At 39.6% G+C, this 15,290-nt stretch overlaps 1 protein-coding gene across 3 annotated transcripts in view; it reads left to right on the top strand.

The window, feature by feature from the left end:
• The window catches only part of LOC149182627 (cationic amino acid transporter 3, mitochondrial-like), a 240,575-nt gene that overhangs the window by 38,649 nt on the left and 186,636 nt on the right, over positions 1-15,290 (top strand). For all 3 annotated transcript variants that reach the window (XM_089416902.1, XM_089416901.1, XM_089416900.1), the window contains exons 4-5: positions 14,796-14,936; positions 15,051-15,169. In XM_089416902.1, coding sequence (XP_089273028.1) covers positions 14,796-14,936; positions 15,051-15,169 — 260 coding nt within the window. The remainder of the gene's footprint in view (positions 1-14,795; positions 14,937-15,050; positions 15,170-15,290) is intronic.

Raw genomic sequence — 15,290 nt, 5'->3', positions numbered from 1 at the left:
TGGACTAGGGGAAAAGGTTAACCCCCATGTGAAGCATGGGAGCAAGGGTACAATCAAGAGTGGTCAATTTTCCATCCTGGCCCCGTGATCCATATTAATATGCCCTGAAACATTAAATGAAAGCACATGATTACAAGAATGGCTAATGTACCTTTCGATAAATGGCCTACCTTCCTTAAAGAAGAATGTTAGTTGGGAGAGAGCATTGACCAGAGCATGCGTGGAGAGCTTTGACGTAAAGCTATTTGTGGGCCATCATAAGGCTATTGTGTTGAATTTTCCTTACACTATAGGTCTAGTCTATATCTAACCAAGCACACAAACACACTCGAAATGCTCAAGCATGAAGAACTTTGCACAATGGAAATCTAACAACAGAGAATCAATGAAATACACAAGACAAATATTTGACCCAAAACTTGTTTTTATCATTCCTTCGATAAAACAAATGTAGGGCTCTCGTACCAGGGATCATGGCCTTTACAAAGCCCTGGTACAAGACTAGTAGGGCTTAAGGTCAACTCTGTTTGACCCTCAATCTACCCAAAAGAACAATGACAAAAACAACCAACTTACTTGCTGATGTAGCCCCTTTTACAACAACCCTTTTAGTCATCTTTTGTCACTGACACCTTGTTGTCCTTTTCCTCCTTCTCTTGCAGAGAAATTGATCCTTTAATGTCTCTGCCCAATCAACTGCTCATAGTGATCAAGTCCTTCAAATCACAAGCATTTCCAATCCTCAAAATATCAACAACTCATAGTGGATCTTGTCCTTCAAAACTGCTATATAATCTGCCCTCAAACATGGCTGTCCAAAGCTCCTTTTTTGCACAAACTTCAAGTATTACACCTTTGCAATCACCTACAACAAAACAATAGCCCTTATACCCTTCGTTGGCCTCTACTTAGTCTCGAGGTTCCTTACCCCGTTCCACAAAATTCCTGAAGCCTCTCGACCTACAAACTTACTGCCTGCAGCCTTTTAAGCCTAGCCTGCAACCCTATATACCCTTGCGCTTGATCTTGAGGGAACTCGACCCTCTTTCTAGCCACTTCACTTGCCTTTTTCCCTTCCTGTCACAAAGAATTAGGGCTTCGGTCCTCTCTCAAACCACAAAATCAAACTCGACCTAAACAAAGATACGCCACGACCCTTCCTTCTTGTACAGAACCAAACATCCAACAGACCAGACCTAGAAGGAGTAACTCAACCTCCTTCACTAGACAAACTCTTCCTTAAATCTCAAAAAATTCGTCCTTCCTTAGATCTGCGACTTCTCCACTAGGGATAATGTTTATCACAAGATGAGTTGCAATGTGTAATATCCCAAATGGGATATTTGGCTAATTTTGCAGAAATTTAACTCAACCAAAATTTCACCATAAAATTGCTATTCAATTAACAAAAGATTGCCATGTAAAATATAACAAGTAAAGTGCATGCAATTCAATAACACAATGAGCAAAAATAATCTCAACTTTCATTATAATAAATAAATGAAAGAGTGTACATGATGATATAACTGAATAATCGAGATGGATAATATGGTCTCCAAAACTGATCTGCTCCACTGCTGGAACCAACCCTCTCAAAACTGAACTGAAATCAATCACTGCACCTGTGAATTCTGGCTGAATCCACCAAGGAGATGAGGTAGGTTTCCGTCCATTCTCACCACAATCACTTGAGGGTTTCTGTCCTGGGGCTACTGCTGAAGTAGAGAACTAGGTTCTCAACGTCTCATACAAGAAGAAATATCAAATCCCAGATGTCCCCTAATGGCCGCCTCCTCCTCTTTTATAGATTTGATGGACCCCTCTAGAACCTCCCATTTTATTATTATTTTAATCATGGAGCACTTTTCCCTCTTTTATTTCAATTGAAATATTATTTTTAATGCGGTAAAAGTGTAAATTGGCCACTGTATCTCCTCAGGTCACTGAAATTCACTTCTAACCATCCCATCCCATGGATCTTCTCGTTCGGTTCCAACGAGCTATTACACTAAGGTGTTATGTCAGGTATTCCTCCCGGAATGCCACCTTAAGTGTAATTAATTGAGTCAGGTCCAATAATAACTTTGTTTTTTGAAAGTTGTCGGAATGCACCGGAATGAAAAGCAAACTGTGCGGATGATGGAATATACCAAGTGAATGCCATCAAACCTCATAGAAACTCCTCAAAATCCCTCCAAAAGCCCTTGGATCCACTGATGACACCAATCTGCCCCTGTGACCTCTCTGCCCCCAACTCTGAAAGTCCATCCTAACCATGTCATAAGGAACACCAATAAAAGGAACATCACACAATGATGGTGAGACCTCTCTTTGGTCTCTCATATAAATAGTTCTCCAACTATTTTCTTATGGGCCCTTTAATCCATTAAAGGTGTCCTCTTACAATAATTAGAATAAACAATGAATATCTTTGGGTTTTTAGCCCACAACATTGGGTCCAAATCCAACCATCTTGGGTACTTTGCCCAACCAAGTCCTTTTGGTGGGTCAAATGCACACAAGTCAAGTACCCTAGACTTGTGGGAGTACCTCCCAAGCTACACTTTTCAACACTCCCTCTTAGCGAGGGAGGTACTTCCATTCCTCGAAAGTAACTCGTTAGGAACACAATCCCAATCTCTGGTGTCCATCACTGCAGCATACCCTGAAGAATGAACAACACGTTCCTCAGAAGTGTCCTTGCTACCAGAAGCCTCTCACTTCTTCTCTTGATAGGCCTTAAGCCATTCCAAGGTTCCTTCTTGCCAGCGATAAAAGTCTCCTTACTCCCCACTGACCATGCGCTCTTCTTGGGTTGCAGATTCTCCCTCTGAACCTGCAAACTCTCACTCGAAATCGACTCCCGTAGAGTCCCAGGAACTTGCTTCTTCCCTTGATCTATAGGTTTGCCCTTTAGCTATATAGACCACTCTCCCTAACTCCATTGACTGCTCTAGTGGAGTAAGAGCCTCTGGGCCTGCGCATCGCCTTTCCATCTCAGAATATCACCTCAAACCCCTTTGCCTCGATCATTGCGACAGACAACATGTTGCACTTGAGCTCTAGTAGCCACAATACATCTTGGACTCGTAGCAACCCACCTGACTCCATCTTGAATGGCAACATACTTGACCCTTTGACAGTCTCTGACTCTTATCACCAACCTCCACATGCTATTTAGAGGTCCCATTCAGTGAGAGTCTCGAATACTTCTTGTAATCTTGTCATATGCTTTGATGCTCTGCTATTATTGAACCATGCATAAAGCAAGTCCCATCACCAACTCCGGCCTCTGGAGTTTTGGTGTTTGGAATCGATTTGCAAAGAGTCCCACTCGTGTTCAAATCTTTGGAGGCGTCACCCATACGCCTGTAGTGTAGGAAGATACAAGCAATAAAAAAGCAAGTCCCATCACCAACTTCGGCCTCTGGAGTTTTGGTGTTTGGAATTGATTTGCAAAGAGTCCCACCCGTGTTCATCAATGGTGCCCTCAAAGAAATGAGGAAACAGAGCAAAGTCGTCCTCAAACCTTCTTGAGAAGTCATCTTACTCAGCTGAAGATGTAGCAACTATTGCTATCTCCTTCTTATCATTATCTCACTTCTTTCGTTGTATACACTTACTCGCACAATGACCATGCTTGCCACATGAGAAACACTTCATCTTACTCAAGTCCTTCTTCACTTTTCCCTTCATCTTACCTGCGAGAGCCATGTTTTCTCTATAATATTTCTTCTTATGAAGATCCTCATTCCAAAATTCCTCTTGGATGAAGTCGTCCCATAACTTATTCTAATCCGAAAACTTGTCTCGAGCAGCTATACCTTTGATAAATGGTTTCCATTCCTCAGAATCCCTTCAAAGCAGTCCTCACTAATTCAAAATCTGGAACGTTATCACCAATGGTAGCTAACTCATCACGAACTTGAGAAGCCCTCGTTAGATACGAAACCACTCCCTTGCCATCTAACATCTTGTTCTTGAGCTTCTCTCTCAATACCAACAACCAGTTCTCGTTCTTATTCTGGAACAAGTCCTGAAGAGCCTTCCACATATCATGTGCAATGTTCTTCCTGGTAAGATGAGGTATCAAGTGATCTTTTACTCCATCTAGGATGATTAGCTTTGTTGAATGGTGTTGTCATTGATGTCAACCCTAGAGTTTTACTTTGACTAAACACCTGTCATTGATGTCAAACTATTAATGAACACTCTTATTATTTGTCTGAATTACATCAAGTTGGAAGCTCCACTAAAAGGATATCTAGAAACCCTAGCTCTAGGGTTTGGGTTCCCTAGTCTAAGGACATACCCCATACATTTTGAGAGTTTTTGAAGAAGGAGATCACTGAATATGCTTTGGTAATCCTCGTCAAGATGTTTCCGGTGGTATGTGGCACGCCACGAGAGACCTCACAATTTGTGAGTTATGCTAGTTTGAAGTTGAAGGACCAAATTGTGGTCAAAACCCCATGAGGTGATGATGTGGCATGCCATTATATGTTGACCTAAAGTCCATCACTCTTGATGGTCCAAGGTCAAATGTAGATGAGGTGGCTTCCAAACATAATTGTTAATTTGGCAGCGCAGCGACAAATTCCAATCATTGGGCTAGATTCCAATTTCCAAGAGGACCAAAATTGACCTTTGAAGCACTGGATTTGGATAAGGGAAAGTGTATTTTTGATGTCAAGCGCACAATGACACATTTGATCAAGTCGGCCTAGACACTAATTAACCCTCCTCCAATGCCTATAAATTCATGACACCTCAATTTCATTTGGACATCCTCATATCACAAGCATCTCTTCTCTATTTGGTTCGTACAATCTAAAATTGCAGGGGCTTCTCTTCACACGTGCGAGTAGAAGAAAGAACATTTTCAGGAGGCCAAAATTTTGAAGTTCATTTGCACTTTGACCAGTGTTGACCACCTGTTTTGGAGCTGATTTTGAGTTCAATCTCTTTGGCATATTTCTGTTTTGGAAGGCCGAGTTTGTTGGCACAAAAACCGAGAAATTTTGGGCTGTTTGACTTGGGTTGACCGCAGGAAAAATTGTAGACTTGACCACAGTAGTTTCCCTCTTCTTTGACTGAGTTTGACTGAGTGTTCTTAGATTGTTTTGGGCTAACTTTGACCAACACTTGAGGCCGAATTGGAGGACTGTTGTTCGAGCTCTTGGAAGGCTAAATTGATTGTTGACTTTGATTGGTTAGGGCACATTTTGACTGTTGACTTGGACAAAATTGTAGATTATGACAATTGACCAGATTTGACTATTGGCACACATTTTTGGATATTGGTTGGTTGAATTGTTGAACAAGTCAAAACTTTGACTTTGATTCTTGTTTATGGATTTGGGTTCATTGTACTCTCTACTGAACATTTTATGACAATCTAATAGAAGAAGAATTTCAAAGGGTTCCCCCCATTGTGGGCTTTTTCTCTTGTTAGTGTCTCTTGTTGATGTTTTGATTATCTCTTATTGTCATTGCATTTATTGTTCTATCTTCAGTTACTATTGATTATTGGAAGAATTAATTATTCTTGAAAAGATTGCTTATTGAAGAAGCGAATTGGGCTAAAGTAATTGAAATAGCATAGAGCAATGGAAAATTAACAATAATAAGGTTAAATTAATAATTTATGTGGGGATCTATTAATTGTTGACTCTCCTTGGTTAACAAATTTGTGGAACATTACTCTAAAATAAATACAATTACAAATATCAATCAACATAATTCATATTTTTGATGATCGATCCTCCTAAACTTTGAGGTCAACCCCTCCATTCAAGCCACCATTTTAGCCCTATAAGAAACTATTAAAACATCGTATGATTTTCCCTCCAAATATAAGAACATCAATGAATATTTTTGTGATCTATTCTAAAATTCGACCCCTGTGGAAATAACGAAGAGATCAAACAATAGGGTTTGAAAATTTTGTGTTTTATTCTTTTTGGGATTCGTATGTTACATGGTTGTTGTAGGTCTTATATACAGGAGTATCTCAATTTTGTGCAAAGATAAAACATTAATTTGGATAGTGATCTTTGAACTTGTCACTTCAAATCAACGAAAGTCTTAGTGGTGAATTACAATGGATTCGACCCTATTCTACAGGTCTATGGTAGGTTCGCTTTGTGCAAAATTCACATAATTTCTTTGTGGATTAAGACCGAGCTTACATAGTTGATGAGGGTATTATATTTAAGCTCCATTTTAAGTTCCTTGGCACAGTGGATTAAGTTTCACTCTGTAAAACTTTCAATTCAGGCCTCAAAATTCTATTTTGGCTGGTGCGACCTCACATACTTGTGGCTAAAAATCAAAGAACTATTGTTTGTGGCCTCTTTCTTATGCAAAACATCCTTAATTCAACTCTACACATAATAAATCTTGGACTGTGACCATTCTTTGAACATGTGATATATGTAGCTATGTCATTCGGCCTTTCAGTCTATGAAGTTTTCCAGAACGGTGAAATACTAGTCGCTATAGATTTGTAAGTCTTGTTTATCATTTGAAGCTTGGGTAACCATACTTCTCTACATTTTGACAACCCAGAATTATTAAGATCACTGCATCCTACCCAAGAAATAAATGAGTTCAACAATCAATGTATTCCCTATTGTGATCTTGAGTAGACTTGTGTAAATTCTCTATGATACAATCTGTCCAGACAAGTTGTTGAATCCTTGGCAATAGTAAACCGTCTTACTTTGGTTAAAGACTTTGTTCAAGGAATGGAGCTAGTTTTGCAAAAGCCTATGTCATAGTGATAACACCTCGAAACTTGACAGTAATAACAGTATATGCTGGATATAGAAACATGTGTGAAAGTCTTGTGATTGAAAATAGCTATACATTTGCTGGACGAAAGGTTTGCTTCAAATCTATGAAATCCTATTACTTTAGCTCAACACCTACAAACAATACAGAGATATCAAATACTGATACAGTGTTTGGGGTTTGTTCTTCATACTCTACAAAAGTTATCTTTGGCAAGGTTCTTCTCGTGGCAGGTTTCATTATATGTTAAAGAGATAGTGAAAATAATGGACTTGCTTTAATAAAATGTTACATGACAAATTGTCCACTTTACAGTGTACATAGTGACCTTAATACACAACAAACTCATGATAGTGTGATAGAGACAATGATTTGATATTTGATTGCTAAACCAGAGTGGAGTATCCTTGTAAATCGAGCTTTCGTCTTGACAGTGTTGTGCCTTTTGTAACGTTGATTGTGAGCCTAGATATGTTACATTGATATGCATGCCCATCCGATGATTAACTAAACAGGTAGTGTGACAATGATGTTATTGATGATAGTGACTCTTGTTGTGATGTGATGAATTGACTTGACATAACAGTGGCTTTATGACAGTATGTCTGCAGTGTTATGAAAATGATCTACATGAGAGTGCACTTGGTATTTGACATTGTATTTTTGTACTTGACGATGTTCCTCGTACATGACAGTTTCCTTGTGATGATAACAATTACCTGGGGACATTGTGTGGATGTTGGCTTGATGACATGACAATACTTGACTAACATAACACAGTGATACTTGGTAGAGTTGAGTTTGGTATATCAACAACTATGACAGTGTGAGTGTGGCAGTATTATGTAGTAGTCAGCTGATGTGGCAGCTAGGGCTTACTTTTCCAGATTGTGCAGTGGGTTGTTTTAGCTTTGTGATTGAGCAGAGGCAGGATTGTGTTTGAGGTTCGATTGTACAATGGTCAGTTTGAGCAGTGAGGCTGCCAGGACTTGACGGTGATATACATACCGAGCAGAGTTGCAGAGCCTTCATTACAATTTCTTTATATTGATTTTGAGCGCAAGGGGATCTAGTCTGAAAATTGTGAAACATGGTTCGCAGTTGATCAAGGTGGTAGGGTGGTGCAAGGCATGTGATTGGAGTCACCTTCAGGTTGGAGCCTAAGAACACTTCAGGACGGTAGGGTGGTGCTAGGTCAGGTTGTAGCCTACATAGGGCATTGGAGCGTACGTTGAGTTGCAGCTGGTACACAGGGTGTTAGAGCATCTGATCTAGGGAATTGGAGCATCCTCCTATTTGCAGTTGGTAAACACGGTGTTGGAGCATCCTGCAAGTTGGAGCCTGTAAATCAGGGGGTTGGAGCCTCCTTCAGTTGGAGCTGGAAACTTGATGTAATTATTTTTGAAGACAAATATTAAAAAGTGTTCGATGGTTTTTGACCCGGAGGGGGTTTTCCACCTTAAAATCTCTGTCGACTGTCTTGATTATTGTGCATTGTTGAATGGTGTTATTTACTGTTGACGAATGTTTATATTTATCTGATGCTAATGATAATTAATGTTTTGAAGATTAAAATTAACTAATTGGAAAGAAATACCAATTCACCCCCCTCTTAGTATTTCCAACAAGCTTGGCCTTCGCATCCAACTCGTCAAACTCAACCAATTCTTAAGGAGTTGTTGGCTCAACAATCTCCTTGTCAACAATCTCCCATATCTTGTTCACCAACAAGACTAGCATGATCCTTTCTTTCTAAGGACTATAGTCAGATAGGCCATCCAACCTATCCTCATACCTCAGACTAGCAATCAACTTGGCCATATTGTTAGTCCTTCAACAACAATTAATCAACTCCCTCTTAGGCTTCTTATTGTGCACACTCTGATTCAACTGTCCCTTCAAAGTAGCTTTGATACCGTGTTGAATTTTCCTTACACTCTAGGTTTGGTCTATGGCTAACCAAGCACACAAACACACCAGAAATGCTCAACCATGAAGAACTTCACACAATGAAAATGTAACAATAGTGAATCAATGAAATACACAGGACAAATATTTGACCCAAAACTTGTTTTTGTTATTCCTTCAATAAAATAAACGTAGGGCTCTCGTACAAAGGATCATGGTCCTTACAAAGCCTTGATACATGACTACTGGGGCTTGAGGTAAACTCCCTTTGGCCATCAATTTGCCCAAAAGAACAATGACAAAAACAACCAACTTACATGCTGATGTAGCCTCTTTTTCAACAGTCCTTTTAGTCCTCTTTTGTCATTGACACCTGACTGTCCTTTGCCTCTTCTTGCAGAGAAATTGATCCTTTAATGTCTCTGCCCAATCAACTACTCTTTGTGATCAAGTCCTTCAGATCATAAGCATTTCCAGCTCTCAAAATATCACCAACTCACAGTGGATCTTGACCTTCAAAATCACTATATAATCTTCCCTCAAACATGGTTGTCCAAAGCTCCTTTTTCTGGACAAACTTCAAGTATCACACTTCTGCGATCACCTACAACAAAACAGTAGCCCTTATACCTTTCGCTGGCCTTAGGCCTGAGGTTCCTCGACCCTGTGCCACAAAACTTCTGAGGCCTCTTGACCCACAAACTTTGCAGCCTTCTAAGCTTAGCCTGCAGCCCTATATACCCTTGTGCTTGATCTTGAGGGAACTCGACCCTCTTTCCAGCCACTTGAGAGGCCTTTTGGCCTTCCTGTCAGAAAGAATTATGGCTTCAACCCTCTCTCAAATAACATAATCAAACTCGACCTAGATAGAGATACACCACGACCCTTCCTTCTTGCACAAGACCAAATGTTCAGTAGACCAGACCTAGAAGGAGTAACTCAACCTCCTTCATTAGACAAACTCTTCCTTAAGTCTCAAAAAAATTATCCTTCCTCAGATCTGCGACTTCTTCACTAGGGCTAATGTTTATCACAAGATTAGTTGCAATGATGGTGAGACCTCTCCATGGTCTCTCATATAAATAGCTCTCCAACTATTGACTTAGGGGCCCTTTGATCCATTAAAGGTGTCCTCTTACAATAATAAGATTAAACAATGAATATCTTTGGGTCTTTATCCCACAACATTGGGTCCAAATCCCACCAACTTGGGTACTTTTCCCAACTTAAGCCCTTTTGGTGGGTCAATTCCACACAAGTCAAGTACCCTAGACTTATGGGAGTACCTCCCAAGCTACACTTCTCAACATAGACTGTCTGGTTTTCAAATGAGGAGAATTTTTCTCCTATGGGTTACTCACTTTTGGTGGGTAACAAGCATTTAGGCATGGTGTGCTAGCACTCCCAAATCATCTCAATGGTGTCCATCATCATCTAGGTTTTAAAACAAGGAAATGCCCATCAAACAGGGTTAAGGCCAGCATGGGGGTGTCCTGGGTTCATTTGGGCACATCATCAAAGAAACCAATGCCTTGGCTTCCTAGCTCAACATTTCAACATCTGAAGTTGTAGCAAGGGGTATACAACCATGTGGAGGCTCCTCAAAGCCCGACATTCATCTAAGGAGGGAAACATTAGGGTTGCAAAGTCATATCTATTCTCAAGACTCGACAAGACGTCCTGTGGATGGTGCTGGAGAGGTGTCAAACCATCCCTCAAGGGATCTTTGATGCATGTGTAATGAACCACCTAAAACATACCCTCAAGATCAACTGAGATCAACATCGTTAGGGATAAACACCATTAAAGTATCATGGTGGACCATGTTCAATGTTAGGGACACAAAAATAGTTCACACAAACCTTGCCTTCCAATGTCTTTCTAGCTCAGGATTTGTAATTAAGTCACCACACTTGTGTTAGGAATGATTATTCCATTAGTCCTATCAAGTGCTTCCATCCCCAAGGGGAAGGGCATTTCATAGGTAGACCGATCAATCCATAGATGCATGTAATAAAGGTGGTGATGGAACAGGGAAGACTTTAAGGATGATGGTCATAGCCATGGTACGAACTAAAGGAGGTCCAACATCTCTAAGTCACTAAGAAACCGGATTCGCTGAAAAGAGGCTACGTGTTCGAATCCCATGAATCAGACACGATTCGTTGGGGATTCGAATCCTAGAATGGGACACGTCGTGAGTCACCAGATTCATCACTGCTCTCCTTTGCATCCTCCTCCTCCCCTGTATCCGCGGGTTTCATTTTTTGGGGATTCGAATCCCAAAATCGGGACACGTTAGGACACAACGTGTCCCGATTTTGGGAATGAAACCCGCGGATACAGGGGAGGAGGAGGATGCAAAGGAGAGCAGTGGTGAGTCTGGTGACCATGATGATGAGGACATTGATGCTGATTTTGATGATGACTATGAGGATTGTTGACTCATGAATCATGGGCTATTTATTGCCTTGAGGCTTGTATACCTGTAGTTGTTTTATATTTTCTGTTTCTATTTGGCATTTGCCATTGGCATTGCACTACCTATGTAACACATTTTGATTTGATGACTTAGTGAGAAAACTACAGTTGTCAGTGTCTTTATCTTACTATCTTGTAAGTTGTCTTTCATTTATGAATCATGATTTATGTGACATGTATTTGAATTTTGTATGTACTATGCATGCTATAATGTTACCAACTTACTTTGTAAATAGTGAAACTAACATCTAGATGAAGATCTATGTTTGAAATCAATGAATTTGTATCATTGATGAGAATTTGTATTATTAAATATCTAATTTTAATATATATATATATATATATATATTTTAATAAAATAATATATAACAAATCCTATGTGTCCTGTTCCGGGGGGTCAACGTGTCTGAATCCGACTCTCGAATCCCCATATCCTACGAATCCCGAATCCCCATGTCAGGTGACTTAGCTAAGTCATATAATGAGAAGAGGGAGCAATCATGGATGCATGAGCTAACCCTTTTCTTGATCTACTTTTTCCACCCATCTAGTGTGCCTTTTACTTTAATAATTTATCTTTATTTCTTGCATAACATAGGAAACTCAACTTGCTTTGCGCTTTTCCAATACCCCTTAAAGATGTAGCAGTTTATTACTCATTGGGGTTGGGACATTCATTAGTTATTTTATTAGATAGAGCATGAAATGCTGAGAAATAAGGTGATGGCTAATGAGGGGGTTAGAGCTCATGCTAGTTCCAATGAAAAATGTAATCAAACCAAGATATGGATGTGGATTAATAAAGGAAATGTTGAAGGTGTCAAGTATGGATTACCTTGGGCTCACTACTTCAATCAATGCCTCCTATTAGTGCACCTCCTAAAGGAAGGACCGCGGGGGAGGTCACACTGAACTAGGGGCAAAGGATAACCTCCCAGGTGAAGCATGAGAACAAAGGTACAAGCAAGTGTGATCAATTATTTAGCTTAGCCTGTGATCCATATTGGTATGCCCCAAAACATTAAATGAACACACATGACTATAGAAATGGTTAGTCTACCTTCTGATAGATGACCCACCTTCCTTTATGAAACATGCCAGATAAGAGAGAGCATTGACCAAAGCATAAGTGGAGAATGCTTTGATGTAAAGTTATCAGTGGGCCATCATAGGGCTACTGGTTGGCTAGTTGATCAATGTGGGGGGGGGGGGGGGGTGGGTTTCTCATATGATATGGGCTACCCACTTTTGGTGGGTAACAATCCCTACCCTCAAGTCCTTTCATCCTGGATAGGATTGGAAGCTTGGGGATAGATCTACTTGGACACATGAATTAGGGTAGCCATTGGTTTTGGTAGGGGTCACCACACTATGTAGGGCTAGTCCAGCGCATGTCTTAAGTGCACCTATGTCGTTTTGACATGGTCATGTCTCATAGAGTTTTTATGCATCTCCTTGGCCATGGTATAGTTTAACTCAATTTTTTTACATAGCAGTCTCACAGCTCACAACATTCCATGTTTTATGGGGCACCGCACAAATCCCAAGGCACAAGTCTCCCCAGTCCAAAGTACAAGGGAAAAATGTTCAGCATGATGTATACTTGATATGCCATGTGGAAGTTTTGGTAAATGAAGGAATCAAGCAAAAATCACTCCTCTAAGGTGCTCATACTCTCTCTTAGCCACATGGGGGGTAAAAATGGCCAAAGAAGGTCATTCCTTGACATGAATGGACAAAATTTATGTCAAAGTTGAACTAAATCACACTTTGGACAAAACCCAGCTGCCATAATCCATCAATCAAACAGGGCGTTATTCATGCAAGCAAAAATCAACCTCATTGCTAGCTCAATGGTGGCAAGATTCAAGTGGGCATAGAGGTAACGTCCTAGGTCCAAATTGGGCAAGTGATAGCTTGTTGGAATCCTTGTGATGTGGTCTACCTCCCTCAAGCGAAACACTGGACAAATCTAGTAGGGCTTTTTCTCCACAAGGCAGCTATTGGTATTGGTAAAAACAAATGCAAATTCATATGTGGGAGTCAAAGAAGGGTCAAATTAGTTTTTGGGCTGTTATTGCCCTCATTTAGCTTGGTCAATGTCAAATAAAACTCACACATGGGAATGCAGGGTCCCAACATTGCTACTCCTAGCCAAGTTGAGCCTCTTGTGGGTTAATTAATTCTTTAATGCAGAAATTATTTTTATGAATCAACTTAGTCTCCAAAATGTGGTTGAAAAGTCAAATAATATTATTTTGGGAGAGTCAAAATAGTTGTTATCTAGCCATTACAAGAAAAATTATATAAAAGCTAGATCCTCCTCCCATTAGTTGTTGAACTGTGAGATCATTCATGTCATAATAGAAATTATTTTCCTAGTGTAAACGTTTGTGTGGATTGATTCTTCTATTCTCTTTCTTCTTTGTTTTATGCTGCAACAGTTCTTCACAGAATAGACACAGGTACTTACAAATTACTACAAGGATAGTGGGTTGATCCATTGAGAAACAACAAACATGTGGAAGGGGAGATCAGGGCACTAGACCTGATCTCTACCTTTGTTGGTACTGAGAGGTAATCAAACCCAAGTGTTGGACAGACCCTTAGTGGGGGTTCCTTGAGCAAGGGTTAGAAGCCTAATTGGTGTCATAGTTGGCCCAATTCTCATTTCATTATTTTATTGGATATATCCTGGATGTGGAGTCAATGTCACATTATTGTGTGTATTTTGATCCATATTATTGCTGAAATCAGAGTGCAAATCTCGAGTGCTTTAGGGACAGGATTTTACTTATTTGACAGCCAGTTACTATGTTTGCATTTCCAGATGCTAAACATTTCAATAATGTTATAGATTTGAATTTATTATGGAGATGTCTTAATCTTTTCAAATGATTTTATATTTCTGTACTTTTTTGTATGTTTTTAGTTACCCTTTTTTACTCCTTTTGGTCTTCCCATTACTGATTGTTTTTGTATAATGAGGCCTTAATCCTAAGGAATATAGCGGGCCTACTTAGAGTGATTTTTAATATGTATATCTAGCTATAAGATCTCTTTGTTTGTAAATGGGGAACATGCGTAGATATTGAGGAAGTAATTACATTGTGAAGTTTCCATTTTTTTATTCCTCTCATCAGAAGCTTCTTAGGTTGAATCAGTTCGTAAAGACTGCAAAATTATTTTCAAGAACCTTTTGTGCATGAAATTGTATGTATCTGGTAAAGTTTCCAGTAGATTTCTTTCAATTTAGCAATGTTTTGACAGCCTGACTTATCATCTAGTCTTTTCTAATATGTTAGAAAACCCAAATGGCAAAGGATACATTACAAAATTTCTCCTCTATACATATGTTCTATTCTGCTTGTACAGTAGTGTCATTTATCGAACACTTCTATGGTGGTTTGGTATCTGGTAAAGTTTCCAGTAGATTTCTTTCAATTTAGCAATGTTTTGACAGCCTGACTTATCATCTAGTCTTTTCTAATATGTTAGAAAACCCAAATGGCAAAGGATACATTACAAAATTTCTCCTCTATACATATGTTCTATTCTGCTTGTACAGTAGTGTCATTTATCGAACACTTCTATGGTGGTTTGCATTTCAGGCCGTATTCTTTGGGGGAGAAGATAATCTGCCCACATTTTTAGTTCGTCGACATATTCAGGGCACTGATATCACAGTTGACCCTTGTGCTGCAATTCTTGTCATGTTTGTTGCTGGTCTCCTTTGTGTGGGAATCAAAGAGGTATGCTCTGCTGTTGGTTTGCATTCAGTTGGAGAAGCATTTGAATTTTGTACATCTTACTTCAACCAATGTCCTAAATGTATTTCAAAAACCTTGGAATTTTGGTGGTGACAGAGTGCATTGGTGCAATCCCTTGTCACATTTGCAAATGTATGTGTCATGTTGTTCGTCATTATAGCTGGAAGCGTTATTGGTTTTCGGACTGGTTGGGCTGGATATGAGCTGTCCAATGGGTGAGATTACATTTTTTCTTCCATCTTTGATCAATCTTCTTTTGTAGCTTTAGGAATCTTTCTAATGACATTACAGGAAAAAGTTTGATGTCTGATTTTAATATGAATATGTTGATGCTGA

Source organism: Pinus tabuliformis, chromosome 3_2 (assembly GCF_031772625.1).
Source record: "Pinus tabuliformis cultivar Carrire ecotype Pingquan chromosome 3_2, CPIR1, whole genome shotgun sequence".
NCBI classification, from domain to species: domain Eukaryota; kingdom Viridiplantae; phylum Streptophyta; class Pinopsida; order Pinales; family Pinaceae; genus Pinus; species Pinus tabuliformis.
Note: the sequence above shows the minus strand (reverse complement) of the source record. Positions and strands in the feature narration are given on the sequence as shown.